Source organism: Garra rufa, chromosome 12 (genome assembly GCF_049309525.1).
Source record: "Garra rufa chromosome 12, GarRuf1.0, whole genome shotgun sequence".
In the NCBI taxonomy this organism is placed as follows: domain Eukaryota; kingdom Metazoa; phylum Chordata; class Actinopteri; order Cypriniformes; family Cyprinidae; genus Garra; species Garra rufa.
The window spans coordinates 39,419,033-39,434,525 of NC_133372.1; the positions used below are offsets into that span (position 1 = coordinate 39,419,033).

At 32.9% G+C, this 15,493-nt stretch overlaps 1 protein-coding gene across 2 annotated transcripts in view; it reads left to right on the plus strand.

The window, feature by feature from the left end:
• vapb (VAMP (vesicle-associated membrane protein)-associated protein B and C) overlaps nucleotides 1-15,493 on the plus strand; it is a 33,919-nt gene that overhangs the window by 11,590 nt on the left and 6,836 nt on the right. For both annotated transcript variants that reach the window (XM_073851753.1, XM_073851752.1), the window contains exons 2-3: nucleotides 1,497-1,649; nucleotides 12,514-12,617. In XM_073851753.1, coding sequence (XP_073707854.1) covers nucleotides 1,497-1,649; nucleotides 12,514-12,617 — 257 coding nt within the window. The remainder of the gene's footprint in view (nucleotides 1-1,496; nucleotides 1,650-12,513; nucleotides 12,618-15,493) is intronic.

Below are 15,493 nucleotides of genomic sequence, written 5' to 3' on the forward strand. Positions count from 1 at the left end.
GATGCTCACAACAGGTTGTCAATGAGAGTCAACAGGGCATCGGAATAGCCATGTAAATAAATCACTGTTTTACGCCATTTACGAGGCACAAAGTAGCTCCACACTTCATTGGTAGACTTCCAAGGGCCCTGACATTTAAAACGAGACATTGAGAACTGAAAAAAAAAGCACCGGTAGTTTATTTACAAGAAGATTTATACAGACAGTACCTGGAAGATAAAATCCGGTCGCCGCCATCTTAAATTTAGTCACGATAAGTCGAGTGTCGAGCACGAAGGAAACTACAACCTGATAAGTTGATAACCTGATAAATTCCTTGGTGCTCGACACTCGACTTATCGTGACTAAGTTCAAGATGGCGGCGACCGGATTTTATCTTCCAGGTACTGTCTGTATAAATCTTCTTGTAAATAAACTACCGGTGCTTTTTCTGGAAGATGAGATATGCAAGGTACGTTCACACTCGGTATCATGATTCAATACACTTTAGGTCAAAATCACACCGGAGTTCTCCTTTAAAATAGAAAACAACTTTCGTTTTCATTTTAAATTGTGGTCACACTTTATATTAGGTGGCCTTAACTATTATGTACTTACATCAAAAAATAAGTACAGTGTACTTAATGTGGTCATATTGCATCGAAAAACACTTGCTTCTATTAAGGTGGGATATGGGTAAGGTTAGGGAAAGGTTTGGTGGTATGGGTATGTTTAGGGGTGGGTTAGGGTGTAAGGAATGGGTCAACAGTGGTAATTACAGACATTAATTACAAATGTAATTACATATAGGTTTAAAAAAAAAAAAAAAATATATATATATATATATATATAAGTACAATGTAAAAACATGTAAGTACACAATAAGTACATTATAACAAATGATTAATTTAAATGTAAGTACATAGTAGTTAAGGCCACCTAATGTAAAGTGGGAGCAGACTGTGATAATATTTTAGAATATTGCCTTAGTGAGCATAAGAGACATAAAAAAACTTACACAGGATTTTGAAATCAGTCTTTTCTCTGTCACCATATTGTTTTCAGGTCTCCACCCATTGTTTATCACCATAGACACCACTAATTCTGTGATGTGGACTCATTAGCATCAGCCTTTGGCAGAACAAACTCTGTTTGTTCTATTTTTCTGAAAATCGCCCTTATTCTTCGCCGCAGTGTAAATCGGGTGCCAGGGTTGAGAACAAATACAAGTGGACTTTTGGCCTGTTGATGTATCGCTAATTTTGTAATGTGCCACTAATTTGATTTGTCTCAAATCATTATGTCTAGGTGGGGTGAAATTGGTTACAAGGTTGTAAATCGATGTGGTCACTTGGAGCCGTCTGGCAGCAGATATTGCTCCTGATCAGTTTGACATGTTTTTTGCAATAAGCCACCACCCTAGAAACTCAATAGCAATGTGCTTTCAACCACACTAAACATCCTAGATTCATTTCAGTGCATTTTGAATACACTAATGTCTTTTTTTCTTCCCTCAGGTCCATTTACAGATGTGGTGACCACCACTCTAAAGCTTGCTAATCCCACAGACAGAAATGTGTGCTTTAAAGTAAAGACGACTGCACCACGCCGATATTGTGTGCGGCCAAACAGCGGAGTGATTGATGCCGGAACCTCGATCAACGTCTCTGGTAAATGCACCTCATTTGTCTTTTTGATGTTATTCTCAATAAAAGAAGCATTTAACTCTATGACCCAACACAACCAATGCAAATACCACTACCAGAACCCACATGCTGCAAAGTTCAAAGCATTTGTTGATGTGTGGTTGAGGACAATTTGAAATGTGAGCTCTCGATGAGTCGATGAGTCTTTAATGGTTTGTCATATTAGCATTTCGATACTATTGCTCTCCCTTGATTTATAAAGAATTTTCGAATGCTTCCAAAATCTTAAGAATTTTGTTATCTTAATAGCTTTTTTTATAGTTCTTTTGTTTTCAGTGTACCATAATAATAATAATTTTGAATATTACTATACACTATCAGTCATAATTTTTTTAACAGTAACATTTTTAATGCCTCTTCTGCTCATCAAATCTGCATTTTTATGATCCAAAATACAGCAAAAACAGTACAATTTTGATTTTTTTTCTATTTAAGATAACCGTTTTCTGTTGTAAATGTAATTTAAAGCTTAATTTTCAGCATCATTACTTCAGTCATCAGTGTCATATGATCCTTTAGAATTCTCTCTAATATGCTGATTTACTATTCAAGAAACATGTTTTACTATTATTATTATTATCAATATATAAAACAGTTGAGTACATTTTTTCAGGTGGGGGGGGGTAGAAATTATAAAAATGAATACTTTTATTTAGCAATATTTTCAGATAAATGCTGTTCTTCTATTCATTTCTATTAACCAAAGAATCCTGAAATGAGAAAATTCTACTCCGCTGTTTTCAACATAATAAAAAATGTTTTTTGAGCAGCAAATCAGACTATTAGATTGATTTCTGCAGAATCATGTGACACTGAAGACTGGAGTAATGATGCTAAAAATTCAGCTTTGAAATCACAGGAATAAATGACATTATAAAATATATTCAAATAAAAAAGTTTTTATTTTAAATAGTAAAAATATTTAAAAATGTTTTTCCTGTACTTTAGATCAAATAAATGCAGGCTTGGTGAGCAGAAGAGACTTTTTAAAAACTTCTGTTCAAAAACTTTATACTGGTAGTGTAAATAACAATATTATTATACATATAACTAATAATAATTTTATGAGAAGTTTATGCATTAAATGTTTATGTATATGTATATGAATATTTTATTGTTTTACTTGCTTCATAATGAATAATAATAATAACTTGTTATATTTACTAATATTATTTTAATATACTTAAATAATTAAACATATTTATTATTAATATTAATTATTGTTTTGCTTGCTTCATAATTAATAACAATAATATTAACTGTTACTATTTATATTATTATTTTTAGCTATTCAGATAATATTACTTTATTTATTGATTTTCTTGCTTCATATCAAACCAAACTTAAGTTTTTTTCTCCATTTATGGGTTCACATGCACTTTCTTAGTTTTTTTTTTTTATGTTGCAGATGCAGAGCCATATATAGTTTCATTACATTAAATACAGTGCTATGACTCATCTGCTCCAAGTCTGTAGATTGTGGAGGAACCTCTTTGATGTTGATGTCAGTGTTGTGTGCCATATGACACAGACGTTTGGAATGAAACTGTCAGCAGTCTCTCAAACGACTAAATGTTAAAGCTTACGTTGCTTTGAAATGCTCATTAGCCCGTAATTGATCTGTATGAGCAATTGATATTCAGGTCTATTCTGAAAGGGATTGTTAAATATTTTCTCTAGATCTGGCACAGGATGTTTGTTTGTGAGCTTTACAGCTTCACTTGTATTGTCTGTGGATCCAGACTCGTTTCCCAGTTATAAGTGCTACCCCTTTTTGCAGACACCTTTTTTCACACGTCCTAGTTTCAGTAACAAGGTGATGGATGTCTATGTGTGAACGTACAGGGAATCATCAGAAACACCTTTTGTTTTGTTGTTTTTGAACAGAAGGCTGAAAATGATGCAAGAACTGGCAAAATACTGTGACTAAGCCTTCAAATACCAAATTCAGGCTAATTTGAAAGTGTAATTGTATGTAAATAACATAGCATATATACGTTATTTGTAGATTTGTAAGTCTCTTCTGCACCAAGCCTGCATTTATTTGATCCAAAGTACAGCTAAACGGAACAATTTTGAAATATTTAAAAGATTTGAAAACTTTTTTCTATTTGAATATATTTTGTAATAATGTAATTTATTCCTGTGATTTCAAAAAGATTTAAGTGAATGCTAAAAGTGATTTTTTTTTAGCATTGTTGCTCCAGTTACACAATTCTTCATAAACCATTCAAATATTATGATTTGCTGCTCAAAAAACATTGTTATTATTATGTTGAAAACAGCTGGTTTCAGGTTTCTTTGTTGAATAGAAAGTTCATAAGAACAGTATGTATCTGAAATAGAAGTCTTTTGTAACATTATGAATCTCTTTTTTTCATCACTTTTGATCAATAAAGCACCCCCCCCCCCCCAAACAAAAAAAACATTTACTGACTCCAAGCTTTTGAATGGTGTAGTGCAGGGTTCCCCAAACTTTTTTCTGAGAGGGCCACATAATTTTCTTTTCTTTAATGGGGGGCCGGTCGGTTTATAAAAGAAAATACCATGGGCTGGACTGACTACTAGTTATTTTATTATGATTTTACCTGTATTTATTCTACCTTTTAATGCTAGAATAGTTTATTTTGTTATGCACCACACAGAAAAAGGATAATTTCTTTTCAAAAGATATACAGGTGCATCTCAATAAATTAGAAAGTTCATATATTTCAGTAATTCAACTCAAATTGTGAAACTTGTGTATTAAATAAATTGAATGCACACAGACTGAAGTAGTTTAAGTCTTTAATTGTGATGATTTGGCTCACATTTAAAAAAAACAAAACACCAATTCACTATCTCAAAAAAATTAGAATATGGTGACATATCAGCTAATCAACTCAAAACGCCTTCAAAGGTTTCCTGAGCCGTCAAAATGGTCTCTCAGTTTGGTTCACTAGGCTACACAATCATGGGGAAGACTGCTGATCTGACAGTTGTCCAGAAGACAATCACTGACACCCTTCACAAGGTGGCTAAGCCACAAACATTGTTTAGCCAAAGAAGCTGGCTTTTCAGAGTGCTGTATCCAAGCATGTTAACAGAAAGTTGAGTGTAAGGAAAAAGTGTAGAAGAAAAAGATGCACAACCAACCAAGAGAACCGTAGCCTTGAGAGGCTTGTCAAGCAAAATCGATTCAAGAATCCACTGTTTTTTGAATCACACATCAAACTCTGCCTTCATCATTTTCAGCGCTTCCACAGACTTTTCACCTGGGAATGGGGCCACTGGCTTCTCAGCTGAAAAACTTTGGGTAACTGGGAGATAAGTGAAGTCTTGCTTTTGCACCTGTCCCACAAGCAGTGCTAGTTTCACTTCAAATGCTATTGAGTCATTTTGTCATCTAGCTGGCTCGCGCATCACCTGTTCGATTGCGATGACACATTATGTTGAATGTTAATAACTAAAATTAAACGAAAATTAACTAACAAATTTTAGTTTGAAAGCCAACCTTTATTATCAAGATATAAGTAAATCATATTTAAAATTTTTCCTTTTAATTTTTCATTTTCAAAATATGTCTCTGGCATTGTTCAGAGGGCCGGTCCAAATGTGGGGGCCTTAGTTTGGGGACCCCTGGTGTAGTGTATAATGTTACAAAGGCTTTATATTTCAGATAAATGCTGATCTTTGGATGTTTATATTCATCAGAGAATCCTGAAAAAAATGTACTCAACTGTTTTAAATATTGATTATTGAAAAAATGTTTCTTGAACAGCAATCAGCATATTAAAATGTTTTCTGAAGGATCATGTGGCACTGAAGACTGGAAAATGTTGCTGAAAATTTAGCTTTGATCACAGAAATAAATTACATTTTAAAATGTATTCAAACAGAAAACAGTTATTTTAAATAGTAATAATTTCACAATATTACTGCTTTTGCTGTATTTTGGATCAAATGAATGCAGGTTTGGTGAGCAGTTATTTAAAAACATTAAAAATCTTACTGTTCAAAAACTTTTGACTGGTATTGTATAAAACCTCAAAACAAAATGACTAAAATGGAAAAATAAATCTAATTCCAAATATTAATACATACTATAAAATATAAATAATACTAAAATAACACTGATTTGAAGGCACATTTGCAAATAATTAGCAATAAAACAACCAAAAGAATAATTTTTATCATTTTCAGTTTTGGTAGCAGCAGCAACAATGCCTTCATGATATGATGTTTTGGTGTTGAAAGTTGAAAATAGTTTGACTTTTTGCAGATTAGCTGATGATAGTGAAGACATTGGAGTACAAACATTTCCTGTGAGATACTGTGGCTGGCACATGAAGGAGACGTTTATGTTACAGCACCTTTATATCTATTACCCAACTGCTCTTTGTGCGTGACGGTAGCCTTTACATAACCAAGAGATATTTTTGTTACAACAGTTGTTGGTGCCTGAGACCTTTGAGAGTTTTCCTAATAACTCAACTCATCTGAAATCTCAGAGCCTCTTGGAATCTCACGGACGTTTTTAAATTGCTCTCATTATTCCGTGTTGATTCCAATGTTTTGGGATTCCTCTCCATGGTGAGATGCCTGGTCCCTGTCAGTATGGACAATAGCTCTGACTCACACAGTTTTCCTTGACTGGTATTTGAATCAATGACAGGCTAACTCGTCCCTGGCGTGTTTATCACAGGGGATACACAATGGATTTGGCCTAATGTGATTTTGACTTTTATCCAGACCTGTGAGATGAGCTTCACGTCTCCACCCATTCTCACACATCAAGTTATTTGTGGCCAGTTCGAAACCACCAACTTTAAGCTCTGAATCCCACATGTAATCTGTTATGATTGAAGAAAGTCTACCTCTATCAAGTCCTTTATACTGCCCTACAAAGCAAAAAGGCAGTAACTACGCCGAGTGCAGAACTAAGAAAAATGACTTTAAAGTTATCCTGTCATCCAGCCTGTTATCCAATGTTAAAACCGTCCCGTGAGGATGCCGCAAAATCACACACATTTGAGATAAGATATTTTGTCACATAACAAAGGATGCCTTGAATGTCATGAAAATGACAATAACTCATTTTTAACCAAAAATGCAGTTACTGCCTTTTTGCTTTGTAGGGCAGTATACAGTATATGTCCACTTTTGGCGGAGCGATACTCGTGTTTTAAGGCGAGACACTGCAGGTGAATACGGTAAAAAAAAAAAAAAAAGTTCTCACCTTACTTACCCAATTGATTGATTACATTGATAATTGCAAACATTTTTTTGTATTAGGTTTTCTAAAATGGTAGGTTTAAATATGCAAATGAGCAATTATTTAATGAAATATGCACTAAGTTTTTTAAATTAATATATATTTTAGATGAGTATTTTAATTATAAAATATGCCAGAACATTTTGTCCTGCTGACACATTTGTTTGTTTTTTTGTTTATTTATTAAAAAGAAAGCATTTTCTTTAAGTATTTATCTTTTAGTCCTATTTTTATCATATCTATTAGTGTGTAATAATTTAATAATGTATTTAATTTATTATAATTACATTATTATATATTGTAAAACTAAATATTTGATATTCACCTCTGCTGAAAGGTTTGGGATCAGTACGATTTTTAATATTTTTTTTTATTAAGTATTGTCTCCTCCACAAGGCTATTGTGAAATATTATTGCAATTCAAAATAGTGGTTGTCTATTTTAATATACTTTAAAATATAATTTAATCCTAGGATACAAAGATGAATTTTCAGCATCATTACTCCAGTCTTTAGTGTCACATGATCCTTCAGCAATCATTCTAAAATGCTGATTTATTACCAGTGTTGGAAAGTTTTGCTCCTTAATGTTTTTTGGAACCTGTGATACTTTTTTCAGGATTCTTTGATAAATAAAATGTTAAAAAGAACAGCATTTATTTAAAATAGAACTATTTTAAAACAATATACACTACTGTTCAAAGTTTGGGGTCGGTAATTTTTTTTTTTCTTTGAAAGTAATTAATAAAATTAATTTTATTCAGCAAGGTTGTTTTAAATTGATAAAAAGTAATAGTAAAGACATTGTTAGAAAAAAAAATCTATTTTGAATAAATGCTGTGCTTTTTAACATTTTATTTATAAAAGAATCCTGAAAAAAGTATCAAGGGTTCCAAAAAATGATTAAACAGCACAACTGTTTCAAACATTGATAATTAATCCGCATATTAGAATGATTTCTGAAGGATCATGTGGCACTGAAGATTAGAGTAATGATGCTGAAAATTCAACTTTGCATCACAGGAATAAATTATATTTTGAAGTATAGTAAAATAGAAAACCACTATTTTAAATTGCAATAATATTTCACAATATTATAGTTGTATCTTAGTCTTAATGAGCAGAAAAGGCTTCTTTAAAAAAAACATAAAAAATCTTACCAATTTCAAACTTTTAAACGGCAGTGTATACTTACTTTTTTTTCCTAACAAGGTGGAGACACCAGTAAATTTCAAGCTGAATATGGTTTATTATAGTTAATATTGTCATAATATCAAATTACATGTTAATTATACTTGTTAATACCTTTCTGTGACTCAGAACCTTTGTTTAGTAAGTTAAGTGCGTTTTTCCAAACCATTAGTGTTGTCTGGATTTCCTCACATCTTCTCCCTCTCTCCATTAAGGCTTCACAGTTTTTGCCGAAGGGATTCCGAGGTCATGTTTCATAATTAATGGAGTTGTTCGCTTTTTATCTCCAGGGATCCAGTTAATTACGCAGAGGAATGATTGTCTGCAGTCAGGTGTTTCGTTGTGGCTTTTATTTGAGATGACCAAGGTCGTCGCTTGAATTCCCACAACCCAGGGAAACATTTTTATGCCGTTGTCCCTCACCAGACATTGGCCCCAAAGATGACCGCTCAAGCTGTGACCACACAAGCTCAGAGTGATTAGAAATACTTCTCCTCTAAGACAACAAGAAAGTACAGCATGTGCAGACAGCTCATAAAATTTGTGTAAAAGACAGAGATTGTGCCAAACAAAAAAGACCTTTTTCTGTACATGAGCAATTCTCATCTGTTCACATTTTACATTAGACAGACCTGATAAACAGTGTGCATTCCTGAGAGTTAGTCACAAAGCCAAATATATATAATAAAATTAATTTTAGATTGCATTGGTTCTGTCTATTGTTTCTTGTAATTTTTCAACCATCTTCAGACTGAGTTTTTCCATCTTTAACAAAACTGAGCATCACATAAAGATGTTCTTTGTCAAAGCAGGAATGTTCTCTTGCTTTAACAATCATTAAATCACTGCCTCGTTCGTGTTGGATTGTGTCACTAGTGAACTGCCAGAAAGAACTGTCAATCACAGTCAGCAGGGAGCCGCCCATTTCATTGTTCAGAGCAAGAACACTTCATTCTTAGACTGTAAAGTCGCTTTGTTTAGACAGGCAGCTAAAATGAGATTTTTCGGTGTGTCCAACTCAAAACTGCTCAGTTACTTGTATTATAAACGTCAGGAGAACTCAAGAAATCATTTTCAAATTCACATGTGGTTTAAAAATCTAATTGTATCTAATTGTTTCAATCTAAACAGGAAGGTTTTTGCCATTTGGATTGTGATGTGCATATTGAATGAATGAATTCATTCATTCATTTGGATTGTGATGTGCATATTATGCCATATACACTACAGTTCAAAAGTACAATTTTTTTAAAGATGTCTCTTATGCAAACTAAAGCTGCATTTATTGAAAATAATAAATACAGAAAAAATATTAATATTAAGAAAAATTGTTACTGTTTAAAATGGCTATTTTCTATTTGATTACATTTCAAATGTAATCTGGTGATGCAAAGCTGAATTGTCAGCATAATTGTCCAGTCTTTAGTGTCACATGATCTTTCCGAAATCATTTTGTTAAGCTAAGTTGTTTCAGAAACTTTGATACTTTTTTTTTTTTTTTAGGATTCTTTGATAAATTAAAAGTTCAGAAGAATAGCATTTGTTTGAAACAACATAAATATTTTGTAACATTATAAATGTTACTTTTGATCAGTGTAATGTCCTTGCTGAATAAAAGGGTTCTTTCACAAACTTTTGGACAGGAGATACTCTGCCATTTGCAAAGTTTGGGATCGGTAAGATATAAGGAGTTTTTTAACTGTTTTCCATGTGAATATATTTTAAAATTAGTGCTGTCAAACGATTAATCGCATCCAAAATAAAAGTTGTTGTTTACATAATGTATGTGTGTGTACTGTGTATATTTATTATGTATATATAAATACACACACATAGAGTATATATTTTGAGAATATTTTCTATATTTATTGTGAAATACATTTTTATTCATATAATTAATATAATATATAAATATATTTAATATATAATAAATAACATTTTTCTTAAATACATCCATGCATATGTGTGTACTTATATACATATTAAATATACACAGAGCACACACACGTTTTATGTAAACAGCAACTTTTATTTTGGATGCGATTAATCGCGATTAATCGTTTGACAGGACTATTTAAAATGTAATTTATTTCTGTGATGCAAAGCTGAATTATCAGCATCATTATTCCAGTCTTTAGTGTCTCATGATCCTTCAGATATCATTTTAATATGCTGATTTATTATCGGTGTTGAAAACCAGTTGTGCTGCTTAATATTTAGTTGTAACCTGTGATACTTTCATAAATTAAAAGTTAAAAAGAACAGCATTTATTTAAAACAGTAATATTTTGCAACAATATAAACTACTTTTTTAAACTTTGTAGTCAGTATTTTTTTATTATTTTGGCAGAAATTAATACTTTTATTCACCAAGGATGTGTTAAATTGATAAAAAAGTGATAGCAAAGACTTGCATTGTTTAAAGATTTATATTTTTAATAAACTCTGTTCTTTTTAACTTTTTATTCATTAAGGAATCCTGAAAAAAAGAATCACAGGTTGCAAAAAATCCCTTTTTTAATAAAAGTTCATAGTTAATATATTGATAATAAAAGTAATAAATCAGCATATTAGAATGATTTCTGAAGGATCATGTGATACTGAAGAGTGGAGTAAGGGCTGATGAAAATTCAGCTTTGCATCACAAGAATAAATTATATTTTAAAATATATTCAAATAGAAAACCATTATTTTGAACAGTAATAATATTTCACAATATTACAGTTTTTTTTCTGTATTTTTGATCAAGTAAGTGTAGCCTTGATGAGCATAAAATAATTATTTAAAAACTTTTTGAACAGCACTTTTTATCTGATATACAAACCACAGATTTCATTGCTTACAAAATGACAGTGTGGACAGTCAGTCCTAAACATCAACTTTGACAACAAAACAGTTTTATATGCAGTGTGAACAAATCCTGTATGTCCATACCATTGCTACCATCAGTGACAAATCTAGCTTGAAACTTGAATAGACTTCTTACGTCAAGGATAGCAAGGGTTATGTGTGAGAAATCTTAATATTTGCACAGTGTGCTTTTTTTCTCAGAAATATTAATGATGTGAGCTGTACAAATAAAGTCATGTCAAGACTCATTTAAACCCTCTTCCTCTGTAGATACGTGTAAAAATACCCCCTTGGTGCTGATGGCGAAACACTGTTCTTTCAAGTGCCGTCGGAAAGATTGGGACTGACAAAACAGGACATTCCCAATCTGTCTCAGCCGTCTGTTTTCAGTTTGCAATATCGACGGTGCTTGATTGCCATAATGGCACAGAAAACCAGAGCGAGGTTTTCAACTCGCGGGGGAGTTGGCGTGCACCTTCTGTGAGCTCGGCGGTAGTAGCCACATCTGAGAGCGCCTTTGAAATTAAGAGATCATTTGTTTTTAATGAAACTTAGCAGCAGTTTTCCAAAATCACGCACACATTCACCCCCGATGCAAAAAAAGAGCCTTTTGAATCCGAATTGTGTTTTTCAAAAAGGCCAATGGGGGTGAAATCGGTCTTCAATACCGATTTCAACCGTGCCAGAGCCCTCGCACGCCAGGCATAAGAAAGTGATCATTGTAAATCATGGTAACAGCTCTAAATTAGCTTTCGCTTGTTGGAATGACATCAAATAACATGGCCTTCTTTTGGATGGTGCTGACGGGGTTGTAGACATGAACTTCCTCACACCAACACCTGGTTTGAGTTAAGGGCTGAATGTGTTATTATTAACGTGAAAAACACTGTTTAGGAGCTGTAAGAAAAATTACCCTTCTGGGGTCACTGAAGTTTTATCAGCTAGGTTTGTAGTGGGATTATATGCAATGAATAGCTAAATCATTCTATGAAACATGGATGCTCTACACCCAACTATTTTATCACATTTGGACTGTTGAGACGCCTTTGTCTTGTACTTGCATTAATACAAATCCTATGCAGTTTTACTTTTTTCTATTTTTTTAAAATACAGAAATTATGTTGGAGGTGCTTCATGATGCCATAGAAGAACCTTCTTTGTCTAAATGGTTCTTTAACATCTAAAGAACCTTTCTGTTTCACAAAAGGTTCTTTGTGGTGAAAGAAGGTTCTTCAGATTATAAAAAAGTAAGAAAGATGGTTCTTTAAATAACCTTTGACTGAAAGGTTCTTTGTGGAACCGAAAAGGGTTCTTCTGTGGCATTGCTGTGAAGAACCTTTTAAAGCACCTTTATTTTTAAAAGTGTAGCGTTTGGTGCTCACTTAGACAGTGCAGGTTCGAATCTGGCTCAAAACATATTCCAAACTGGTTTCTTCTCCTTCCTTTGTTTTGACTAACCTGCCAAAAAAAAAAATCTGGAAAATGCTAAATAATTGTTTAGTATGTATTTATGCTTTTGTGTTTGTTTTTACAGTGATGCTGCAACCGTTCGATTATGATCCGAATGAGAAAAGCAAACACAAGTTCATGGTACAGTCTCTGCTGGCCCCGCCTGACATGACCGACACTGAGGGAGTGGTGAGTACTGATCCATGCCACCTGGTTTATACTCATTCAATCATTCAGAAGCATTTCCTTTTGATTGCATATGCTCCTTCTTTGTAACACTATGAAACCTGTATGTGATATCCCTGCTGAAAAAACAGCTAAAACCAGCCTACGCTGGTCTTAGCTGGATTAAACTGGAAGTAGCTGGTTTAGTTGCTCTCCCACCCTGGCTAGGCTGGTCAAGCTGGTTTTAGCTGGTTGTTCCAGTTGGTCTCCAAAAACCCCTCTAAAACCAGCCTGCTGACCAGCTATGACCAGCTGGATGTTTTTTTCAGCGGGGGTTTTATAAAACCATTGTTGTTTTCCTAAAAGCTGGTATCTTACACATTATAATTGGTCCAATATATATTTTAGAACTGCTAAAATGCAAGTAAATTTGTAAAATGTGTACACTGCCGCTCAAAAGTTTGGGATCAGTAAGATTTTTAGATCAAAAATACAGAAAAAAGTAATATTATGAAATATTATTGAAATTCAATATAACTGTTTTTTATTTTAATATACTTTAAAATATCATTTATTTCTGTGACGCAAAACTGAATCTTCCATCAGCCATTATTCCAGTCTTCAGTGTCACATGATCCTTCAGAAATCATTCTAATATGCTGATTTATTGCTTTGATTGTCAATGTTGGAAACAGTTGTGCTGCTTATTTTTTTTTAAACCTGTGATACTTCTATTCAGGATTCTTTGATGAATTAAAAGAACAGCATTTATTCAAAATAGAAATCTTTTCTAACAATATAAGTCTTTACTATCACTTTTGATCAATTTAACACATCCTTGCTGAATAAAAGTAATTTCTTTCAAAGAGAGAAAAAATAAATAAATAAATACTGACCCCAAACTTGAACACCTAAACGAGGTGTTTATTCTTACTAAAGTTCTATTTCAAATAAATGCTGTTCTTTTTAATGTTTTATTTATCAAAGAGTCCTAAAAAAAATCACAGGTTCCAAAAAAAGTATTAAGCAGCACAACTGTTTCCAAAATTGATTAAAAATGATTAAAATGATTTCTGAAGGATCATGTGATACGGAAGACTGGAGTAATGATGCTGAAAATTCAGCTTTGCATCACAGGAATAAATTATATTTTAAAGTATATCAAAATAAAAAAAACACTATTTTAAATTGCATTAACATTTCACAATATTAGTTTTTTCTGTATTTGTAATAAACACACCCTTGATGAGCATAAAAGTCTCCTTTAAAAAGTTAACAAATTAATGTTTTAGTAATTGTATGTGGTTTGTATTTTTTTTTTTCTTAGTATTTTTATTCAGCTTTATTTTTTTTTATTTCAGTTTTAACAATAGTTAAGTATTTTTAGTACTTCAGCTTGAGGCAACATGTCTTTCTTTCTTTTAAGTTTACATTTTTCAATATTTGTATTTAATGTATTTTTTTAGCTTTTTTCCAGTTAACAGAAATTTTGTAATAGTTTTGGTATTAGTTAAAGTTATTAACTACTCACCCTCATGTCGTTTCAAACCTGTAAGACTTGCGTTCATCTTCGGATGACACAAATCAAGTTATTTTTGATGAAATCTGAGAGCTTTCTGACTCTGCATAGACAGCAAAGCAACTTACACGTTCAAGGCCCAGACAGGTTAGTAAGGACATTGTGAAGAAAACAAAAATAACAATAACAATTTCTTCTCTCATCACTGAAATAGTCCATGTGACATCAGTGGTTGAACTGTAATTTTATGAAGCTACGAGAATACTTTTTGTGTGCAAAGAAAATGTAACAATTTCTTCTTTTTCATGTCAGTCTTTGACGCATCTTTACAAGAGCATCCTGAATGATACAGGAAAGAAGAAATTGAATAAAGTCTCGTAGCTTCATAAAATTACGGTTAAACCACTGACGTCACATGGACTGTTTTAATGATGACCTTACTACTGTTTTGGGCCTTGAATGTGGTAGTTGTGCTGCTGTCTATGCAGACTCAGAAAGCTCTCGAATTTCATCAAAAACATTTTGATTTGTTTTCTGAAGATGAACGAAGATCTTACGGGTTTGGAATAACATGAGTAATTATTGACAGAATTTTCTTTTTTGGGCAACTATCCCTAACAATAACAGCACTGGTCCTAAAACTATTTAAGTATTTTGCATTATATTAGTGTTTCAATATACAAGCTTCATAGAGATTGTGCTTCAGTGCCAGTAGGCAATAATATTATGGTAACCTCCAGCATAGAGAAACAACATATGATACAAATGGTGTGAGTTTGCTGCTCAAGTAATTCAAACAAATGTCAAATGACTCCAGCAGTGTTTGAGTGGGCCCAAGAGTACGATCCAAATCTCACGTTCATAACTCTTTTGAAGCTTTTTGAATGACGCCCCAAATAGAGCATCCTGAAAATGTGTGTGCATGTGCAGATGTAACGATAAATAGGTTATGAAAACATCAGGAATGGAGAAGCGGAAAGAAAATGTAGAGCCGAGATCTGGCTACTTATTCACTGTCCTGAGCTATTTCCAATATTGCCGTTGATGGCTCTAAAGCTCGGCTCCAGAACTAAGCAAACTGCCTCGCCGTCTGCGGTGTACAGTACACCATTTAAAATATAACTACAATGAAACATCACACGTGACTAATTTGAAACACCCACAATTGGCTCAGTTTGCATGTGACTCAAACATAATACAAAATTGTGAATTTGTAATTTTTTTAGAGTTTGATACTTAATATTTTTGTGGGAAATCTTCCATGTCCTTCATGTCAGGAATGAGCCTAAAAATGCTGTGTATGTAAGCAGGTCGCCAGGGTTTGTAAACAGCTCATGAGGCGTTTATTTGGTGTATAATCATACATATGCACGTGTTTACG